General features: G+C 39.3%; 1 protein-coding gene across 5 annotated transcripts in view; it reads left to right on the forward strand.

Moving 5' to 3' along the window:
• Window positions 1–17,640, forward strand: part of PCNT (pericentrin) — a 100,655-nt gene that overhangs the window by 32,349 nt on the left and 50,666 nt on the right. For all 5 annotated transcript variants that reach the window (XM_067298689.1, XM_067298691.1, XM_067298690.1 and 2 more), the window contains 9 exons: window positions 1,004–1,580; window positions 2,394–2,627; window positions 4,292–4,456; window positions 7,246–7,392; window positions 8,675–8,826; window positions 9,834–10,048; window positions 10,646–10,854; window positions 13,488–13,650; window positions 16,174–16,317. In XM_067298689.1, the coding sequence (XP_067154790.1) occupies window positions 1,004–1,580; window positions 2,394–2,627; window positions 4,292–4,456; window positions 7,246–7,392; window positions 8,675–8,826; window positions 9,834–10,048; window positions 10,646–10,854; window positions 13,488–13,650; window positions 16,174–16,317 (2,006 nt within the window). The remainder of the gene's footprint in view (window positions 1–1,003; window positions 1,581–2,393; window positions 2,628–4,291; window positions 4,457–7,245; window positions 7,393–8,674; window positions 8,827–9,833; window positions 10,049–10,645; window positions 10,855–13,487; window positions 13,651–16,173; window positions 16,318–17,640) is intronic.

Genomic DNA, 17,640 nt, shown 5'->3' on the forward strand with positions numbered 1-17,640 from the left:
TTTTTCCTGGTGAATAAAGCTTTTGTTATCCACTGAATGATGAAGTTGATGGGTCACATTCAGTGTTCCGTAGCAAAATTAAATTCTGGTTAGAGATGCAGGTTGTAACTGCTCAGTTATGTGTCCCTCCCCCTTCTCCCTATTGTTTTTAGAATATGAAAGCAAATATTCAAACAAATACACGTTTATATTGGCATACATCATTTTAACCTTACCCCTTCTTCCCTCCCCAAAGATACAGTCATAGAAAAGATTGGGGAGATAATTACACTAAGAAAATCTTGAAAGCAGGAACTTAGCCTTTAAATAACCGATCACTTCTTAATTATTGATATCCATATCCCAAAATACTATAGTCAATGATTACAGCAAATTGCATTTATTTTAGATACTACATCTTCTGCATCAAGCCTTACACAGACCCCAGATAGCTGAGATAGTTTGGAGAGCCTGAGTATCCCACATATGCTTCCACAGTGGCTTTATGTCTTGGTCTAAACTGCTTGTGTTTAAAGATTTTCCTTCTAACGACTTGTTTGCTGGCAGATAACATGTTCAAAATGTAGACAGTGTATATACTTTGTTTTATGTACAGTATTTGTTATGTCCTAGATGCTCTCACAAGGCAATATTTGGTCAAACTGTCTTTCAAATGGCACCTGAAATTCATCTTTTGGTTTTGGGCCCGTTGTCAGAGATGGTTTTTCTGTGCTATCTTCTCAGTGTGCTTTAATGAGCTAGAGTGAACGCTGCTCTGTATTAGTGAGCAATTCAATTGGAGTGCCTGTCTACTTAGTAATAACCAGCTATCACCCATTCCCATCGCGCAAGCCCTTAATTATGTGGCTGTGAAACCATTTTTGCAATTTGCTTTGGATTAGTGCTGTATGTGAAACCCAGGAGTAAAATTTGTGGAGGCTAAGTAAGGCCTCCTTCTTATTATTTGATTATTTATTTATTTATCCGTGCCTGTTTTGACGATATTTTCTTGGAAATAATTTAGATTTTTGGAGGAACACAAGGCTATGACTCAGAAATTCACAACCGAGCAAGAGATTCTTCTCCAGGAGCTGAAAAAGAAACATGTTGACGAACTAGAACTCCAAAGTCAGCAGTTACAGGAAAAGCATAAGCAGCAAATTTTGTCTCTTACAGCTGAGTTTCAGACAAAGCACCAAGCTGAACTTGAGACACTTAAATCTTCACTGGAAAGTAAACAGCAGGCTCAGCTTCAAGCTCTTGTGGCTGAACTTCAGACAAAGCATCAAGCACAAATTGATGAGCTGGAGGCTAAACACTTATCAAATCTGGATTCCTTAGAGTCTTCCTATCTATCTGAAATTCAGAATATAAGAGAAGAACACAAGCAGGCTCTTGCGGAGCTACAGATGCATCACACAGAACAGTTCCGTGAAAAGGATAAAACAGACCAAGCCCGCTTGGTTCAGGAGATAGAGATGCTGAAATTAAAGCATGCCGAAGAACTTCAGCTTTCACAAAATAATTTGAAAATTGAGCTAGCTACTGTTCACATGGAAAAACTTAAAGCCATGGCTGTTGAAGCAGAAGAAGCTCATAAGGTGAGTCAAAAAGAAAACTTGGCATAGAGGGTGAGATTTAATGATACCTTCTTACGCCTCCTTAATATGAGAAGCTGTTGAAATGGGTGGAAATCCTCTTTTCCTTTCTTGTTCTTAGGGTGTGTTTCTGCAACCTCCTTTGCGCCAGCACTAACGCTTGTGTGGCCATATTATGAGCTGGGTTAGGAAACTAAAGCTGAAAATTAAGTTGAGTCTGACGCAATATGAGGGAAATGTACACATTAGGTAAATATATTTAGCATAGTTTAGATTGGAGGCTTCTATTTTGTGGCTCAGAGTTTCTCTGCTTAATAGAATTACTGTGTCATTCGTAATAAGCAGTTAGAATTGAGTAAAAATAATTCTGTAGCTTCAGCTACATCTCTGTAAATCTAAAGAAGTTGCTTAGTAGCACAATGTTGAGGGGAAGAATAAAAGAAAAGGTGTTCTCTAAGATCCCAGGTGGGCTTCTGGGAGCAGAAAGTTTATTTGGGGATCCCAGACAGCGGGAGAGTGGGCATTGTCTTAAGCCCTTAAAAGACACCCAGAATTTCACTATTGCCAGGGCAGAGGTGTGAGGTCTTCACTGCTGGGGTGGGTGAAAAATGACCCCAGGACTTTTCCAAGTCAAAGAGGTGGGAGGGCTTAGAGGCATCCTCTAAGGGGTAAGAACAGCATTTTTTTCTCACATCTTTACTAACTAGTTTTAAATCTGCGTTGTAATTGTTTTTGAACTTGTGTGCTTTATAAATGGGGTACAAAAAATACTTGTGCTTGTATTTTTTTATTGTTTTGTTTTTAAATTTTACTTAGGATGATTTGAACAGAGCTCTTCAAAATCAAAGAAGTTTGCTGGAAGAAGAGAAACGTCTGGCCCTGGACACAGTACGCGAGGAAGTATTGCATATGGAGGAAAAGCATAGAAAAGCACTCCAAGAACTTCAGGATCTTCATGAGGCAGAAATTAAGAAACATAAGGAAGAATATTCCGGGGAGCTCCAAAGAGAATTGGAGAAACTAAAAGCACAGCATGAACATGAGCAAGAGGTCAGAATGATGCTATTATCTAAACCTAAAATAGGCCGTATTTTAAAATAGAATAAATTCAGTTTTATTAATCCCAGAAATAAGACTCTCTGTCTAGATGCTGTTTGGCTTTTCTTATTGGTGCCAGTAGATGAGGAGAGACAAAGCCTGACTTTTAGATAAAAGGACTTAAAATAATTCATATATGTTTATTAGCCTTAATATTATATATTTAAATTAGTGTTTATAATGTTTCTGTCTTTCAGGGATTTTCACTTTCTTTGATTTCAGATTATTTTTAATTCAAAATTTTAAAGCTTTCATTTCGATTGAAAATGAAAAGTTAATGAAATTATTAACTGAATTATTAACTATTTATGGAAAATAACTGCTAACCTTAAGCTTGTATAAGTGAACAACCTTTACTAACACCAGTTTCTTCTTTTCTTCTTAGTGAAATTGTAGTAGCTAACGCTTTCCCAAATATGTTTTCTTAAGGTTTGAAAATCTTCCTTGGTGTCCTTAAAGCTTTATCATTCCTTGTTGTTTTGGGGGATGTTTATGTATAAGCTTGATGATGTTCACTTTTGTAGTGAATGCTAAGAAGTTAATAAGTTCTAAAATAAGTTCTTTTTATTAATTAACACTAAAATAAAATAAAAAATCTTTTCCTTGAGTCTTTTAAACAATCCTACTTGTTTTAATGTAAGCAGCCTCAAGTCGTCAGGACTTCTCTATTCTATAGTGTATATATTACACTTATTTATTAGGAGAAGTCACAAAGCAGAAATGAGTTTTATCTAGCTATAACCAAACAACACAAGCTTTGTTATTTTATAACTTATTTTTGCTTTTTTGCTTACTAATTTGAAAAATTGCATAATATGCCAAATAACTCCCTGATCACTAGTGCACCTTTGTATTAACTTTGTCCGCCTTACGAAGTATTTAGCTTTGAGGAGATCCCTATGTTCTTTGGGATTGTCAGTCTTTAGAGCTGGTAGTGATTTCCAGCTAGCCAGAAAGAATTACAAACTATCTTTTCTTCCGAAAGAAAAGCTTGCATGAAAAATTAGTTTTCCCTTTAAGTGGGTAAGTTCTCTTGATTATTAATTTTTTAAGCTCTTGATCCTAGAAACAGGATTTCTCTTGAAAATTCCAATGACTACAGTTATTCTTGTTAGATTAATGGAAGAAACCCTTTCCGCGATATTTTTGGTGGAATTTTTTTGTTTGAGATATGGTTAGTCATTGAATAATTGCATTAAATATAGGCACCTAATGACTAATTGTATTTCCAAGAAGAGAAACCTAGTTTTAATGAGATATGCTTGCTGTGTTTTCCACCTTTTTTCCTTTTTTCTTTGAATTTCTCTTTAGATGAATATCTGTTGGAAGAAATAAGGAATACTCTACTAGTCTGACTTGATGGTCTCTAGATTACTCAGCAATTAATATAGGAGATATTTGATATCTAGTGCCTTCTTCCATTGCTTCTTACCTGTTTTTACCAACTTGCTTTCCTACAGTCAACATGATGACAGACGACAGCTCTGTGTAGCTGTAAGGATTGGAGAGAACTATTGTGAAAGTGCTGGAAGAGTCTGGCTGGACTTGATTTGTTTTTCTTTTTTTTTTTTCCATTGTAACACTGTAGCTAAAATATTTTATATTACTTACTGCAGATGTATGCTTCTGCATCAGCATCTGAAGTAGAAACTGTGAGGACAGCTCTTCTGGCTCAGTTTGAGGAGGTAAAATTGAAGCAGCAGCTTCAGTTCCAGGAAGAGATTGAGCTGCTGAAGTGTCAGTCAGAGGTACTACTTGAACAGCAAATTGCACAGCTGAAGGTGGGTCTAACTAAAATGAACTTCAAAGCGTGCACTGATGGCATGTTTTTTCTTGAAACGAACAAGTAACATCCATTTTTGTTCTTTTGGCAGTATGACTTTAAAAAGATGACTGTTGATGTTGCAATTAGAAAAGCAATATTAAAAGCATAATGCACTGTACTGTAAGACATTACTGTATTCACCACAGTTATTTCTTAAAATCCTGACTGGGATGTGAAATGATGTCCTCTAAACCAAAAAAAAAAAAAAGTAGAAAGTACTTGCTCTGAGTGATAGTCCTTGTGTGCACTTATGTTCTGTTTGTCACTTGAAACTTAATTTTCTTCTTTGTTTCTGCAGAGACTATGGTCTTGTCCCATCACCCCTTATCTATAGCACTTGCATATATAGGGCAGAAAATGCCCAATGTTACATAAGCTTTTCTTGAGCGTGTGATGAGAGTGAAGACTTTCAGTATAAGATTTTCCTCAGTTGTTCTTAATTTCTGCTTTCTGGGGTTCATCTTTGAGTTCTGCTCTCTCATCTTGATGAGCAGCTTCAAGGTGCTCATCCCTGAAGATGATCTCTGGTCTTGTGTGCAATGCAGCGATTGCATATTATGCATGCTGGTTAGGTGACAAGCACATCTTCAGCTATTGAATGAGTGGAGAAGACCCATTCTGTGTGAGAAGAGATAGGGAAACTCACTCAACACAATGAGAGCTGTACTGATACTCAGCTCTGTTATCGGTGTGTTGAGGGCCAGAAATAACTTAGATCAGATGAATTACCATCTCTATTTGCTTCTCCTTGGGAAGTCTCAACAAATCCTTACTGTTCCTGTTAATGCTGCAAATTGAGGTTTGCTTCTTCCTGACAGATGCATGATCCTCTAGAACTGGACGCTGCGAATGTGCAGAAAACTTCTCTCGTTTCCTGCCTTTGGCTCACTGTGGTGTCCTGGCACTCAGATTCATTCTTTGACTTCTTCCTGTCTGGTGGAGCTATCCATTGAAAGGGAGGACATACAGATATCCCGAAAAGCTGCTGATGGGATATGGCATTGCTGTTTTCCCCCCAGAGGCATCAGAACCCCGCCTCCATCCCACGGAACCTGGCACTGATTTCCATACACCTTAGACTGCCTTGTATGTATGTACCCCAGAAGGGATTCATGTTTTTCTCTCTCTTCTGCCGCCTAGGCTCTTTAGTTACTGAGCAGTATTTCAGGCGCCAGAAACCCCTCTTCTTGTTGAAATTATGCCAGGAGTAATTCTGCTGCTGGTACAGACACCTCTGTTTTTCTGCTCATTACTTCGATGGCCAGTGACCACATGACCACTCTCTTCATCCCCAAAGAAGGTGACTCGATCTCTCTGCAGTGTCAGGCTGAGCTACCTCAGGATCTGATACAGGTTTTTAAAATGACTCCCCCACCGCTGCTCACTTGCGAGGCCATCCTGGTGCCAGCCAGTGTTTCCTCGCTTTCTTCCCCCCGAGCAGGAAAATTGACAGAAGGTGCCAGAGTTTAGATATTCAGAGTTCCTTTGTATGCAGTCTGACATCCTCTCACATTGGAAGCACTGCTCCTAAGAAGGATAGGCAGACTGGTTCAGAGACTCTCACCGCAGGTGACTGGACTGGTTAGGGAAAACACTTGTGCTGCTTTGCCTCTGTTCACTGGTAGCTTGTTAACTCCTAGGCCTTCTCTTGAGTATAAAATCCTGGATGGACTTGGCTCTTCTGGCTTGCTCTGCCTTGCAGATTCTGGGAAGCTTTTTGTATTGCTATTGCCCAAATGCCAACACTGGTCTTACAGGCAAGATATAAGGTAGAAGTGGCTTCAAAAGCCATGGCCTTGTCTGTGATGGCAGACCTCATGGTCTCATCAAGCGGTGTGCAGTCCTCCACTGAGGAGCTGAGGGTCGATGGCCTGTACTGCTCACTGCAAGGTTTGGCCGAGTCCTTCATGAAGGATCCAGGACAGCTCAGGTGACTGCGTATGTCTTGTTCCTGTACTCACTCTCTCAGAGTGAATGCTCAGAAGTCTTATTTCATAACCTGGGAAGAACCTGCTTTCTTCTTTCATCAATGAAAAGCATGCGATCTTTCCATCCTGTGTGTTGGTGTTCACAGATCAACTTGTGCATTTGCTTTACAGTGTGGTCAAGACAATTCTCTCATCCCCCAATTCTGAGCATTACAGAAGCAATTAGTTACCAGGATTTCTTTTAGCCTCTCCCTGAAGGGATCCCAGGGCTTTGTTTCACCTCCCTTATTTGCTCATGCTGGAGTTGGGGATGTTTGATAACCTCTTCCTTTAGAGGACATCTGTCCCACTGAGGTCAGTGAGGTCCAACTCAATAGCTGCTAGATCACTTTGCAATACATTGTGGATTTTTGATTTGTTCTTGTAAATCACTCGTCCTGCATGGAACTCAGTGCTGCGTGTAACAAAATTTGCAGTTGCTCAGAGTGGCTCATCTCTGTCTGTCTCTGTCTCTCTCAGCAATTTGATTTATTCAGCTGTTCTTTCTGCTCCTCATCACTATTCCAGAAGTTTGAAATTATGCAGATCTCAATGAGCACATAGAGATAATGCGCTTACTTATTTAGCTACTCTTAAAACATAGTTCTGGCATAATTTTGTTCATTTGAGACCTTAGACTGTAAGTTACTGCTAGTTGATCTGAGTGCTAAAGAATGCATATTTATTTAAAAAAGGGGGGGGGGGCTTTTGTTTCTGGGAGGGGAGTTGTTTTTTGTTGTAAAGGATGTATAATCCAAAGTATATGTTGCTTATGCAGGAGGAATTTGAGGCTGAAAAAAAGACTTCACTGCACGACAAGGAGCAGGTGTTGATTCAGGAGAGGGAAAAGGCACAGGCTGTTCACGAAAAGGAGAAGGAGGCGTTATCAGTACAGCTACAGGAAAAGGCAGCTATAATTATGCAGGTTTGTGGAAAATACATAAACCTAGATTTTAACTGTTCTTTTGTGGTTGTATTTTAACACAGCACTTTCACCTTTCTCAAGATGCATGTGGAAGGACTGTGTGCATAACTCTAGGTGACTGCTATTTTGCAAGGCGTCATGCATGTTTGCTAGCTGCAGTGCTGTGGCAGTAACATGGGAATTGAAACTTGGTAGTAGCTTGAAAATACCTTAAGCTCTTCAGAGCTCTTCAGCCATTTTTCGGGGAGATTAACACTGCTTTAAAAGAAAAGGCTGGATGTTTTGCTTTCAGTTGTCTGTGTATTGATGCCATCTGTATCTATCCTGAGAAAGATTTGTAGAAAAAAGTGCTCTAGCTTTTTAGACCAACTGACCTACAGTTGGGGGACAAGGGGTGGACGTACTGTTCTGTTAGGCTTTTATGTTCAGTGGGAAAACTAGGAAGTGATAAGAGTAACACTGAGAATTTCTCCTGCTGGAAGAAACTAATTATTGTTTCCTGCTGTTCATTCAGGGTTTAATGAGTAGTGAGAAAACTGACAGGGGAATAGAATGCTTTTCTTTCATTGCCCTTCCCTTCCGGTTAGGTGTTTTGTCTCATTTGTTGGCTTGCTTTTGAGACCACGTGTGTTGCTATAGTACTGGTTTGTTTGGTAGCGTGTAGCACAAAGTGTAATATTGCTGCTGGATAATGTCTCGTTTAGCAAAATCTGGGAGGGGATGTATATATTTTCCTTTTTAAATGGGATAGAGGTGTCATCTGAACACAAACATGAGGAGAGAAAATGTTTTCTAGATGTTTTCTAGAACTTGTTTCCTGCCATAGTATATAAAGGAAAGAAGAAAGGTGTCTGAGACTGATACTGCATCAGGTTGCTGTTCAGGTTTGTGTGCTGCGCTGTCAAAATTTGTGCCAGGTCATTGCTTTATGTCTTTGAGGCGTGAACAATGAAAGCAAGTGAAAAGCAAACTGAAGTGTGACAGGAAGTTTTTGTATGCTTTTTTTCATTACTTGTATGCGCTGAGTCTGAATGCAGGCGAAGCAGCTTCTTTTGAGCAAAATCTACATCAGCAAAGGAGAAGTGAAATAATAACCGTTCATTTTTAGTCTTTCTGCTGTCCTTCATTTCCAGTAGTTTTGGAAGCAAATTTGCATCACAACTGAAGAGATGATGGTTGAGTATACAGAAAGTGAAGAAGAATAAGGTCATTGAGTGAAGTTCATAGTTCAGGCTAACTGTTTGGCTGTCTGTCTCTTGCATCATTATTGTATTTTCCACAGCTGGAAAAGAAAGTCGAGTCTTTAAATCATGAAATAGAAGAGACTAACTCAGAACTGGAGACCCTCCTTCAGCGGCGAGATAGAGAGAACCAAGAAGGAGGAAATTTGGTAGCCATGTTGAGATCTGATATCAATCAGTCCCAGGATGAAAGGTTTGTACATCTTAGGATATATAATGCTTAGTGTGTTTTGTCTGGCTTCTTAGAAATAAATCAACAACAAAGTGAAATTAAACCTGCTCAAAAGGAAAGTGTTAGATAATGATAATACTGGCTTTATTGCAAGCATGTTTGAGTTCCGTTAGTACCAACCTATCTTGATGTATAGAGAGAATTTTTTTTTTTTTTTTCCCCATTCCTTTTTCCACGTGGACTGATGGAGACTTTGGTGTTTTGGGGCTTCTACTGTTTATAATCTAGGCAAAAGCTAGGAAACTGAGAAAACCTCTTGGTCTTAGAAACTTTTCAGCGCAACTTAAATCAGTGTGATTAGTCCTTGCAATGTGTCGATTAGAGAAAAGCTGTCATGCTGAATAAGTTTTTAGAAGAATTTCCCTTATCATCTTTAAGAAACTATCTTACTGTTTATTGGTGTTTCCAGGACTCAGCGGTACTTCCTCTGCGTGGTTTGGTTTCCTTTATAATATTGAAGTATAAAAGATGGCTAGTTCTTGGATGTTCTGTACCTGCCTCAAGTATTTCTGGGTTTGCTCAAACCTTTGCATGAGTGACCGTAGCAGGAATTGTGTAATATTACACACTTCAGAAGTAATATTAATATTTTCTTAAAACTAAAGTGACCTCATGAATATAATTTTCATTGTCCACTATGTCGACATACCCCTAGGTATTTTGATGTTACAGATAATACAGTAATACACATGTTCTCCCTACTGGTGCTTCGATAGATATGGATGCCTGAGATGCTTGTGACTGCAGTATGATTTCTCCATCTACCCATGGAGAAGGCAAAGGCTTTTGCCAAATCTGCCCTTCAAAAAATGGCCATGTATTTTTGTGAAACATTGGAATTATCTTCACTGATAATTGTCAAACTACTGCAAGATATCCATTTTAGACCATCAGTTTTTCAGTGTGTTCCAAGTGTCTTTAAATCGAGTGCATGCAAGTTTGCAATGTTTCATGTGCTTTCATTTTAGGAAGAAATTGCAGGAATCTTATCAGCATCTTTTGAAATTGCTTATGGAGCTGGTGAAGGCCACAATAGCTATTGAGGATCTTATCTGTAGAAAGATCGGTCTTTGCCTTGATGACAGTTTGGCTTCTGGAGAGTCTAGAGAAAGTCACAGTATTATGGAAGAAACAGGATTCATGCAGTATTTCAAAGCCGAAGAGAAGCATCACGTAGAAAAAGGTGAGTACAAATCTGTTGGTTGCAGTTATGTAATATTCTTGAAAATGTTTTTTCATTTCATTTTATATTACGCAGAGGAGGTTTCACATTTCATATGAATATTCAATATTTCGTATGATATGGAGGAGGCTCTAAACAGAGATATCTCCTGTTGCAGCCTTTTCTGTGTCCGTTTCAAAGTTTCTCCACGCTTAAAATTGTTTCCATCAGTATTCTCTCATCTTAATTCTTGTAGTAGCAAAAATACTTAACTGTGTCTGGGAAAGGCTGAATAGATTATAGTGGGGGGTTTTTTTGTTTATTTTTGTGGGTTGTTTTGTTTGTTTTGTTTTTAGGATGGGATGTATCAGCCCCAGGTAGATAAACCTGGGGACATGTACTGTTTTCAGGGATCTCAACCACATTTCACAGCTTACACAATATTCCAAACATAATGAAGGAGGAGTGTCTTGGTTTGTAAACACCAAAATAATTCGACACTGACAAATTTTCACCTTGTAATATTTTTTTAAGACCAAGCAGTGTCCCTGACACCGGTCGCTGGCCTATTCTGTGTCATTTTTCTGTGTTTTTACATAGCTTGCTTGTTTTTGATAGGTGAGCTGCTGGATGAAACTCTCACAGAACCCAACCAGCTGTCTCCAGCAACCGATGAGGGGTCTGAGTTGAGCCAATACTTATGTGAAAGCATTTTTGCAAACCCAGACCTGGCATGTGAAAATGAAGAAATGCTACTGAAAATTTGTCATCGCTTGCGCACTGCAGTGGAAAGACTTCTGGAACTAGTTACGGAATCAACTAAACAAGTAAAATAATGTTTTATCTCTATAGATGTATAATTACTGTAAACACGTGAAATCTGTTTTAAGGTTTGATGTATTTAGCACCTTGTGGGATTGGCTACTTTGAGGAGAAATATTTTGTCTGAATATATGACAAGTCGTCAGCACAGGGAAGCATGTGTATCCTCTGCTTCTTACAGTGAAGGTTTGGCCCTTATTTGAATGCTTCTTGTAAATGAGACTTTAATGACTTCTTTTCTTTTAATAGCAGAGGAGTTCTTCCTCCCCAGGGACAGGACTCTACACTTCCCTTTGTTGAACTTCATGAGGTTCCTCTCTGCCCATTTCTCCAGCCTGTCGAGGTCCCTCTGAATGGCTGCACAACCCTCTGGGGTACCAGCCACTCCTTCCAGCTTTGTGTCATCTGCAAACTTGCTGAGGGTGCACTCTGTCCCTTCATCCAGGTCATTAATGAAGAAGTTGGAACAGGATTGGCCCCACTGTTGACCCCTAGGGGACACCACTAATGACTGGCCTCCAGCTGGACTTGGTGCCACTGATCATGGCCCTCTGTGCCTGGCAGTTCAGCCAGTTTTCAAGCCACCTCACTGTCTGCTTATCCAGCCCATACTTCCTCAGCTTATAGCCTGTGAGGCTATTGTGGGAGACAGTGTCAAAAACCTTCCTGTAGTCAAGGTGAACACCATCCACTGCTCTCCCCTCATCCACCAAGTTAGTCATCTCATTTTGGAAGGCTAGCAGGATGGTTAAGCATGATTTCCCTTTTGTGATCCGTGTTGACTGCTCCTGATCACTTTCTTGTCCTTCATGTGCCTGGAAATGATATCCAGGATTACTTACTCCATCACCTTCCCAGGGATCAAGGAGAGACTGACTGGCCTGGAGTTCCCTGGATCCTCCTTCTTGCCCTTCTAGAAGATAGGAATGACATTTACTTTTTTTCAGTCCTTGTGCACCTCTCCTGATCACCACGACCTTTCAAAAATATCAAGAGTGGCCTTGCAATGATGTCAGCCAGCTCCCTCAGCCCCCGGGGCTGTATCCCATCAGGGCCCATGGACTTTTGTACGCCCAGTTTGCTTAAGTGGTCCCTAACCTGATCCTCCTCCACCAAAGGAAAGTCTTCCTTGCTTCAGACTTTCCCCCTGGTTTCCAGGGCCTGGGATTTCTGTAGGCCAGCTTTACCAGTAAGGACTGAGGCGAAGAAGACATTCAGTATCTCAGTCTTTTCAGTGTCCTTTGTCACCAGGGCCCCTGCCCCATGTAGCAGCAGGCCCACAAGTTTTAAAGACCCTCTAATCAATGCAGGGATGTGCCCTTATCTAGTGATTTTTCAATCTACGCATTCTTTGGTGACAGCGTACTTAAAGTTTTGAGTTAAATTAAGGATATTTTTCTATAAACTAATCTTGTTTTGCTCTATTGTACCTCTGTACATCACTTGGAGTCACTTTGGTCAGAGTGGAATGAGGCACAGATTTTATAACAGTGTTTTTGAGAGGCTGTTTTTTTAATCACACTTCAGAGCAAAGCTTCTTCAAAATTGATAAGCAGATTCAAGAAAACTCAGTCCCCTATTCAAATGTTTGGCATACGTAGACAGCAGCAAGGAGATGTCTTTGTAATTATTTTTGTACTGCTAAATTGGAGTCAAAGGATCTGGACTCAATATCATTTTAAAAAAAAATTGAGTATTTCCATACTGAGTTTGCAGTGTCTAGACATCTCAGCTTTGTGAAAGGAGTCATAAATCTGAAGTAGATGCCAGTGTCGTGTATACATTCAGTGGATTGAATTCAGTGCTACAGTAATTAGTTTGTTGAGTAAGGAAGCCTCTAATTTAAGAGAAAAATACGAAGGAAAGGAATACATCTCGAATTCCTCTTCTCATTAGGTACCTTGTGCAACCTTGAGATGAGAACCTACGTGAAACTTGTATTCATCGTCTTTAAAAATCCGTCCTAGACTTAGGTGCTTAAGTTGTACTTTTGGGTACTGATGTTGCTTCCAGTGCCATGTAGCCGTTGTGTGGTTGAAATACTTGCCCAAGCCTTGGTAGATCTGGATTCTAGCCTGCCTTCGTCAGCTGTGTTCAAGCATACTTCGCTCATCTCTGAAATGTCCTATCCGCCAGGTTAAGCTAAATGTAAGCTAAATGGGAATGGGGTTGCTGTATTCTTCTTTGAACTCTAAAGCATTGTACATAGGAATGCAAGATATGTAGGTTCAGAGGCAGAACTGAGGCCATACATTGGAAACCTGATGGCACGTTTACTTCACTGTTTATTCAACATGCTTGAGTCCCTTTAAGAATGTAAGTTGAAGGGTGCCTAAGTTTTGAATTTCAAGTGGTTCAGGAAATGTGAGGTTGAGCATAGGGAGGTATCTCTTATTGTGCACAGTAAAGAAACTTATGTGCCTACAGAAAATTTGCCATGAAAATATAGTTATCTGAGTACCATGCCTAGGGGTTTGGGGCAAAATCAGCCTAGTGCTGAAATAAAACTTCATAATCTGGACCTTAGTATATTAATGCTAACAAAAATTATGAGTAAAGTTTTTGTTTAAATGCTTGTAGTACTGTTACACTGCATGTTTATGCAGGAACTGATCCTGGTGGGATTGTTCTCTTTTAGCTGGAGAAAACACATGAAATCCATGCACAATTTGAAGAAGAATTCAGCCGCCGAAATCAGGAAACGGCCCAAGTGGTTAGCCAGCACCAGGAACTCATGGAGTGCCTCAGTGAGGAAAGTGAGGCCAAGAATCAGCTGGCACTAAAGCTTCATAAAGCGGAAGGTAGGAAAATGAAATCAGTATGAAGAGATTCCAGCATTATTTAATCATAATGCATTCCTCCAAATACCTAAAATACCTATAATATGGGGGGTTTGTCATTTTGTTGTTGTTGACTTGCTTGTCTAATCCACCTTTTGCATTTCAAGTTCCTAAGTTACCTGAAGCATGGGTCTTCTGTCTTGCAAATCTACTACTTATTTCCCTTCATCAGAATTGCATTTACCTGAGGCAAGCATGATAGTGTTTATTCCTACACTTAAACTGTGCGTGAAAAATATCATAATTTTTAAAACAGCAGTTTGCATTCCTGCATGTCTGAATGTGGGAACTTGGTTTATGGAAAAGAAAATACACTCCCAGTTTAAATAAGCCCACCTATCTGACCCTGGAAGGGTTCAACATGAGCTAAAGGAATGTTTGATGGTAGCTTAGGCATAAAGAGACTGTAAGAGGAGACAGGAAGGCTGAGGCTTTTAATTAGCAGAGAGCTATTTTGTAGTTAGCTATTGAATGCTACGTGATTTTCACCATTCTGATGAACCTAAGGTTACATATAGATAATGTATCATATCGTGTTAGCATATCATGTTCCTAAGCTTTAAATTAGCAGGAACTGATGAAGAATTACTTGTGTATTGTGTGCCTTAGCCAAGAAATGCTTTTGTTGATAGTCGTTTTTGAAAACCTCTAGTGGAAAGGAATCCCAAGGAGTGGGTAAGGGAAAGGGTAGCAGCAGGCTTATAAACAAAAGCAGAATGATCCAGAGCAGAGTGCAGTGCAGTAGCATTTGGCTCCAGAAGGAGCACTAAATTGTTTAGATTCATTGTGAGAACTTGAAAACACAACCCACAGAGATGTATAATATGCAACAATTATATGAAAAGCCTGCTTTTTCATACTTTGACAAATAGCTAGTTTAGACATTCTTTAAAAAAAAAAAAAAAAATCTGTGTCATACTCTCAAGTCACTGGAGATATTAATTACTTAAACCTAACGAAAACTTTGGCATGTAGCAGGACTTCTTTCTCACTTGAAGAGAACTGAATAATGCATACGGTCTTTGGAAGTGAAAGAAAGCAGCTTTGGGGAAAAGGGGGAATAATTATATGCAAGATATTAAAAATGGAAAGAGGCAAAAGGTTAAGATTAGGTCTTAAAATCATTACTTAAATTAGGAAAAGTTTTTAGACTGAGTATTATAGAATGTATTTTTAATACCTAGGGCTTTATAATAAATGCAGTTCATAAAGATAAATTGTGAATTAAACAACACTAATGAAACATGTACCAAAACCAAGCAGTAAAAATGAAAAATGCTTTTTATAGCAAAATCCTGCCAAAAAGGAATAAGATAATCTCATCAATAGGCATCCTTTTCTTCTCTGTAATAATTCTTGAGTGGTTGTGGTATTCCTTTGAAATGCTATGCTTCTTTATCCTTAGTTAAATTTCTAAAACATGTATTAACTGTTTTGTTCATACAAAGCTAAATTTGGCTTTTTTGTTAAAATGGCATTATTTTAAAAGATCTAGTTCATATACATCTGTTGATATTCAGGAAAGGTGCAGCTGAGTTACTGCTCTAGCCAGTACTGCAGCTTGCAATAAAACAAGCACATCTCCACAACAACGCTTGTACTGAGAACTGACCAGTCTCTTGTTCTGATAAATGTATGTTCAGACAGGCCATAAAGGTGTTCAGAGTTGTCGGTAATGTTACATTGCCATAGTACTGATGAAATTCCTCTAATCTGATGCTGGCCTCCTATCTGGGGACTGTGAATTTGGTCTGCGTGCATTTAACACTTTTTATATCAGAAAATGATTCTGGCTGGAGGACGCAACACTGGTCACAGACTGCATATCATCAGTCTAGTTCCCCCTTGTGAGGATTAAAACTTTAGGTCCACTGCTTTGGCCTGTATTCTTCACCTGTATGTAGGGGGATCTTTGAGGGTTTCCATGTTCTGGGATTTAAGTCCTTCAGGTTAAGCTTCTCTCCCAAATCATGACATCCATTTTCCATCTCTCTTCTCAGTCATATTCTGTTAGGCTTACTTGGTCTCTCCAAAATCCTATTTCCTTCCTCCTTTCTGGGAGTCATTCTTTGATTTCTTGGGCTCTGAATCTAACATCTTATTTATTTATTTATTTTTTCCCTGGAGAAATTCCATTTCTTCAAACCACAGCCCCCAGCAGGGGATGTGTCAGGCTGTCCTGTGTTCTGAGATGGTCTCAGACCCTTGAGGCTGAACAAGCCCTCATATACATTCCAAATGTTTTGAGGTACTTTGTGATGTAGCAGCCTCATAAAATCTATCAGAATACATAACTGGTACATTTTATTCCTTAAGACATTTCAAAAAGTCTAGCTACAATATAAACTTAAGTCGTTTTGCACTTTCTTCTTTCTCTGTCGCCTTCCATTGTTTGCATTAAATCATTTACTCATGTTTTCAAGTTGTTTTTTCCAATGATGACTTTGTGTGCTGTTTTATTTGCATTCTGACTTGGGATTTTAGGCATTATTGAAGGCTATGTTGCAGAAAAAGCTGCACTGGAAGAGGCCTTGAATCTGAAAGAAGAATCTGAACGTCGCCTTGTTGTGGAACTGGAGAATATGCGTGAGCGCTTCCAGGAACTAACCCAGGAACAGGCAATCCTTGGTGAGAAGTGGTTATGAAAATTAGCAAAAAGGAAATTGTCCTCCAACACTGCAATGTGTTTCTGTAACATTCCACTCTTTGCACTGATGGCTTAGTGAGTAGCTCAGCCTGGGACAGAGGTTAGCAGGATCTTCCTGTAAAAGCAGAAAATAAAATAAAGAGCTGGTTCTTCACTTCTTGGAAGATAATATTGTTAGTGAAGTGTACTACTGTAGTCTTCTGCTTAGTTAGAAATGGACAGTGTCTGAGAAAGAAAGAGGGATAAATTAGGAACTAAACTAAAGGAAGTTGGTTGTAACAGATAATTAACTAGTTAGGAATTGCAATGATGGTTAATTAACACAGTCCAATCAGAAGAGAGATGAGTTGGAGCTGCAAGGTTCTTGGCTGCTTTTGGTATTAAGGAGTTAGCTTGATACTGATGGAAGTAATAAAATACACTAGGAAGTCTACGCTGAGTTGAGGAAAAATTGTAGTGATGATGTGTATGCAGCCTAATACTGTGAATAAATTTTTCCTCTGCCTCCCAGCCTTGTCCTTCAAAACAGACAGACACATGATCAAGAAGGGTGATTGTGGGAAGTCTTTAATGATCAGGCTCAAAGTCTGCTAATGCTTTTAAAGGAAAGAATATGGATTGCAAAAGTTGAGTGAGGTAGCTTCATTGGAGGGGATAAGGTGAAGAGGTATCTTACACCTTAATATAAAGAGTGACTCACTACAAGCCGAAGACATAAAGACAGTTAGCCACTACATTGCCAAGTCAAACTCAGAAGATAAGACATAGCAGTATTAAGTTATCTACGTAACTTAACCCCTGCCTCCCGCACACACAGTGTGTGGAAAGACTTCAGCTTTTATAACTGTGAGGAGCTTGTATAGGGAACTGGAATTGGGTAAAGGGGAGCTCTTCAGCACGTGCTGGATGAAGTTCTGATTGATAGCACTCAACAACTAGAAGCTGGTACTGTGTGATTTACACTGCAAATAAGGAGCACGCATTTTAACAATGACAGCAGTGATTTACTAAAGACTGAAGAATCTTAATGTAATAAGCTGGTTTACATGTAGGATATCTTTTGATTCACGGAAGAAAATTCAGAGATTGTTCTGTGGCTTACACTATGCCATGCCATAGTGTCATTCTAGTACTTCAGTGAATTTGTGTGTCATCTTCTAGTAGAATTGTTATCGTTTGGGGTCATTGGCCTTACAATTCTGCTAATGTCAAGATGAACCTTCATCTTTTCTGCTTGAGCCTACTACATGATAGATAGTTGTACATAGTGTCTGGATAGGCCAGAGGTAAAGACAAGGGGAAAC

Source organism: Apteryx mantelli, chromosome 6 (genome assembly GCF_036417845.1).
Source record: "Apteryx mantelli isolate bAptMan1 chromosome 6, bAptMan1.hap1, whole genome shotgun sequence".
Classification (NCBI taxonomy): domain Eukaryota; kingdom Metazoa; phylum Chordata; class Aves; order Apterygiformes; family Apterygidae; genus Apteryx; species Apteryx mantelli.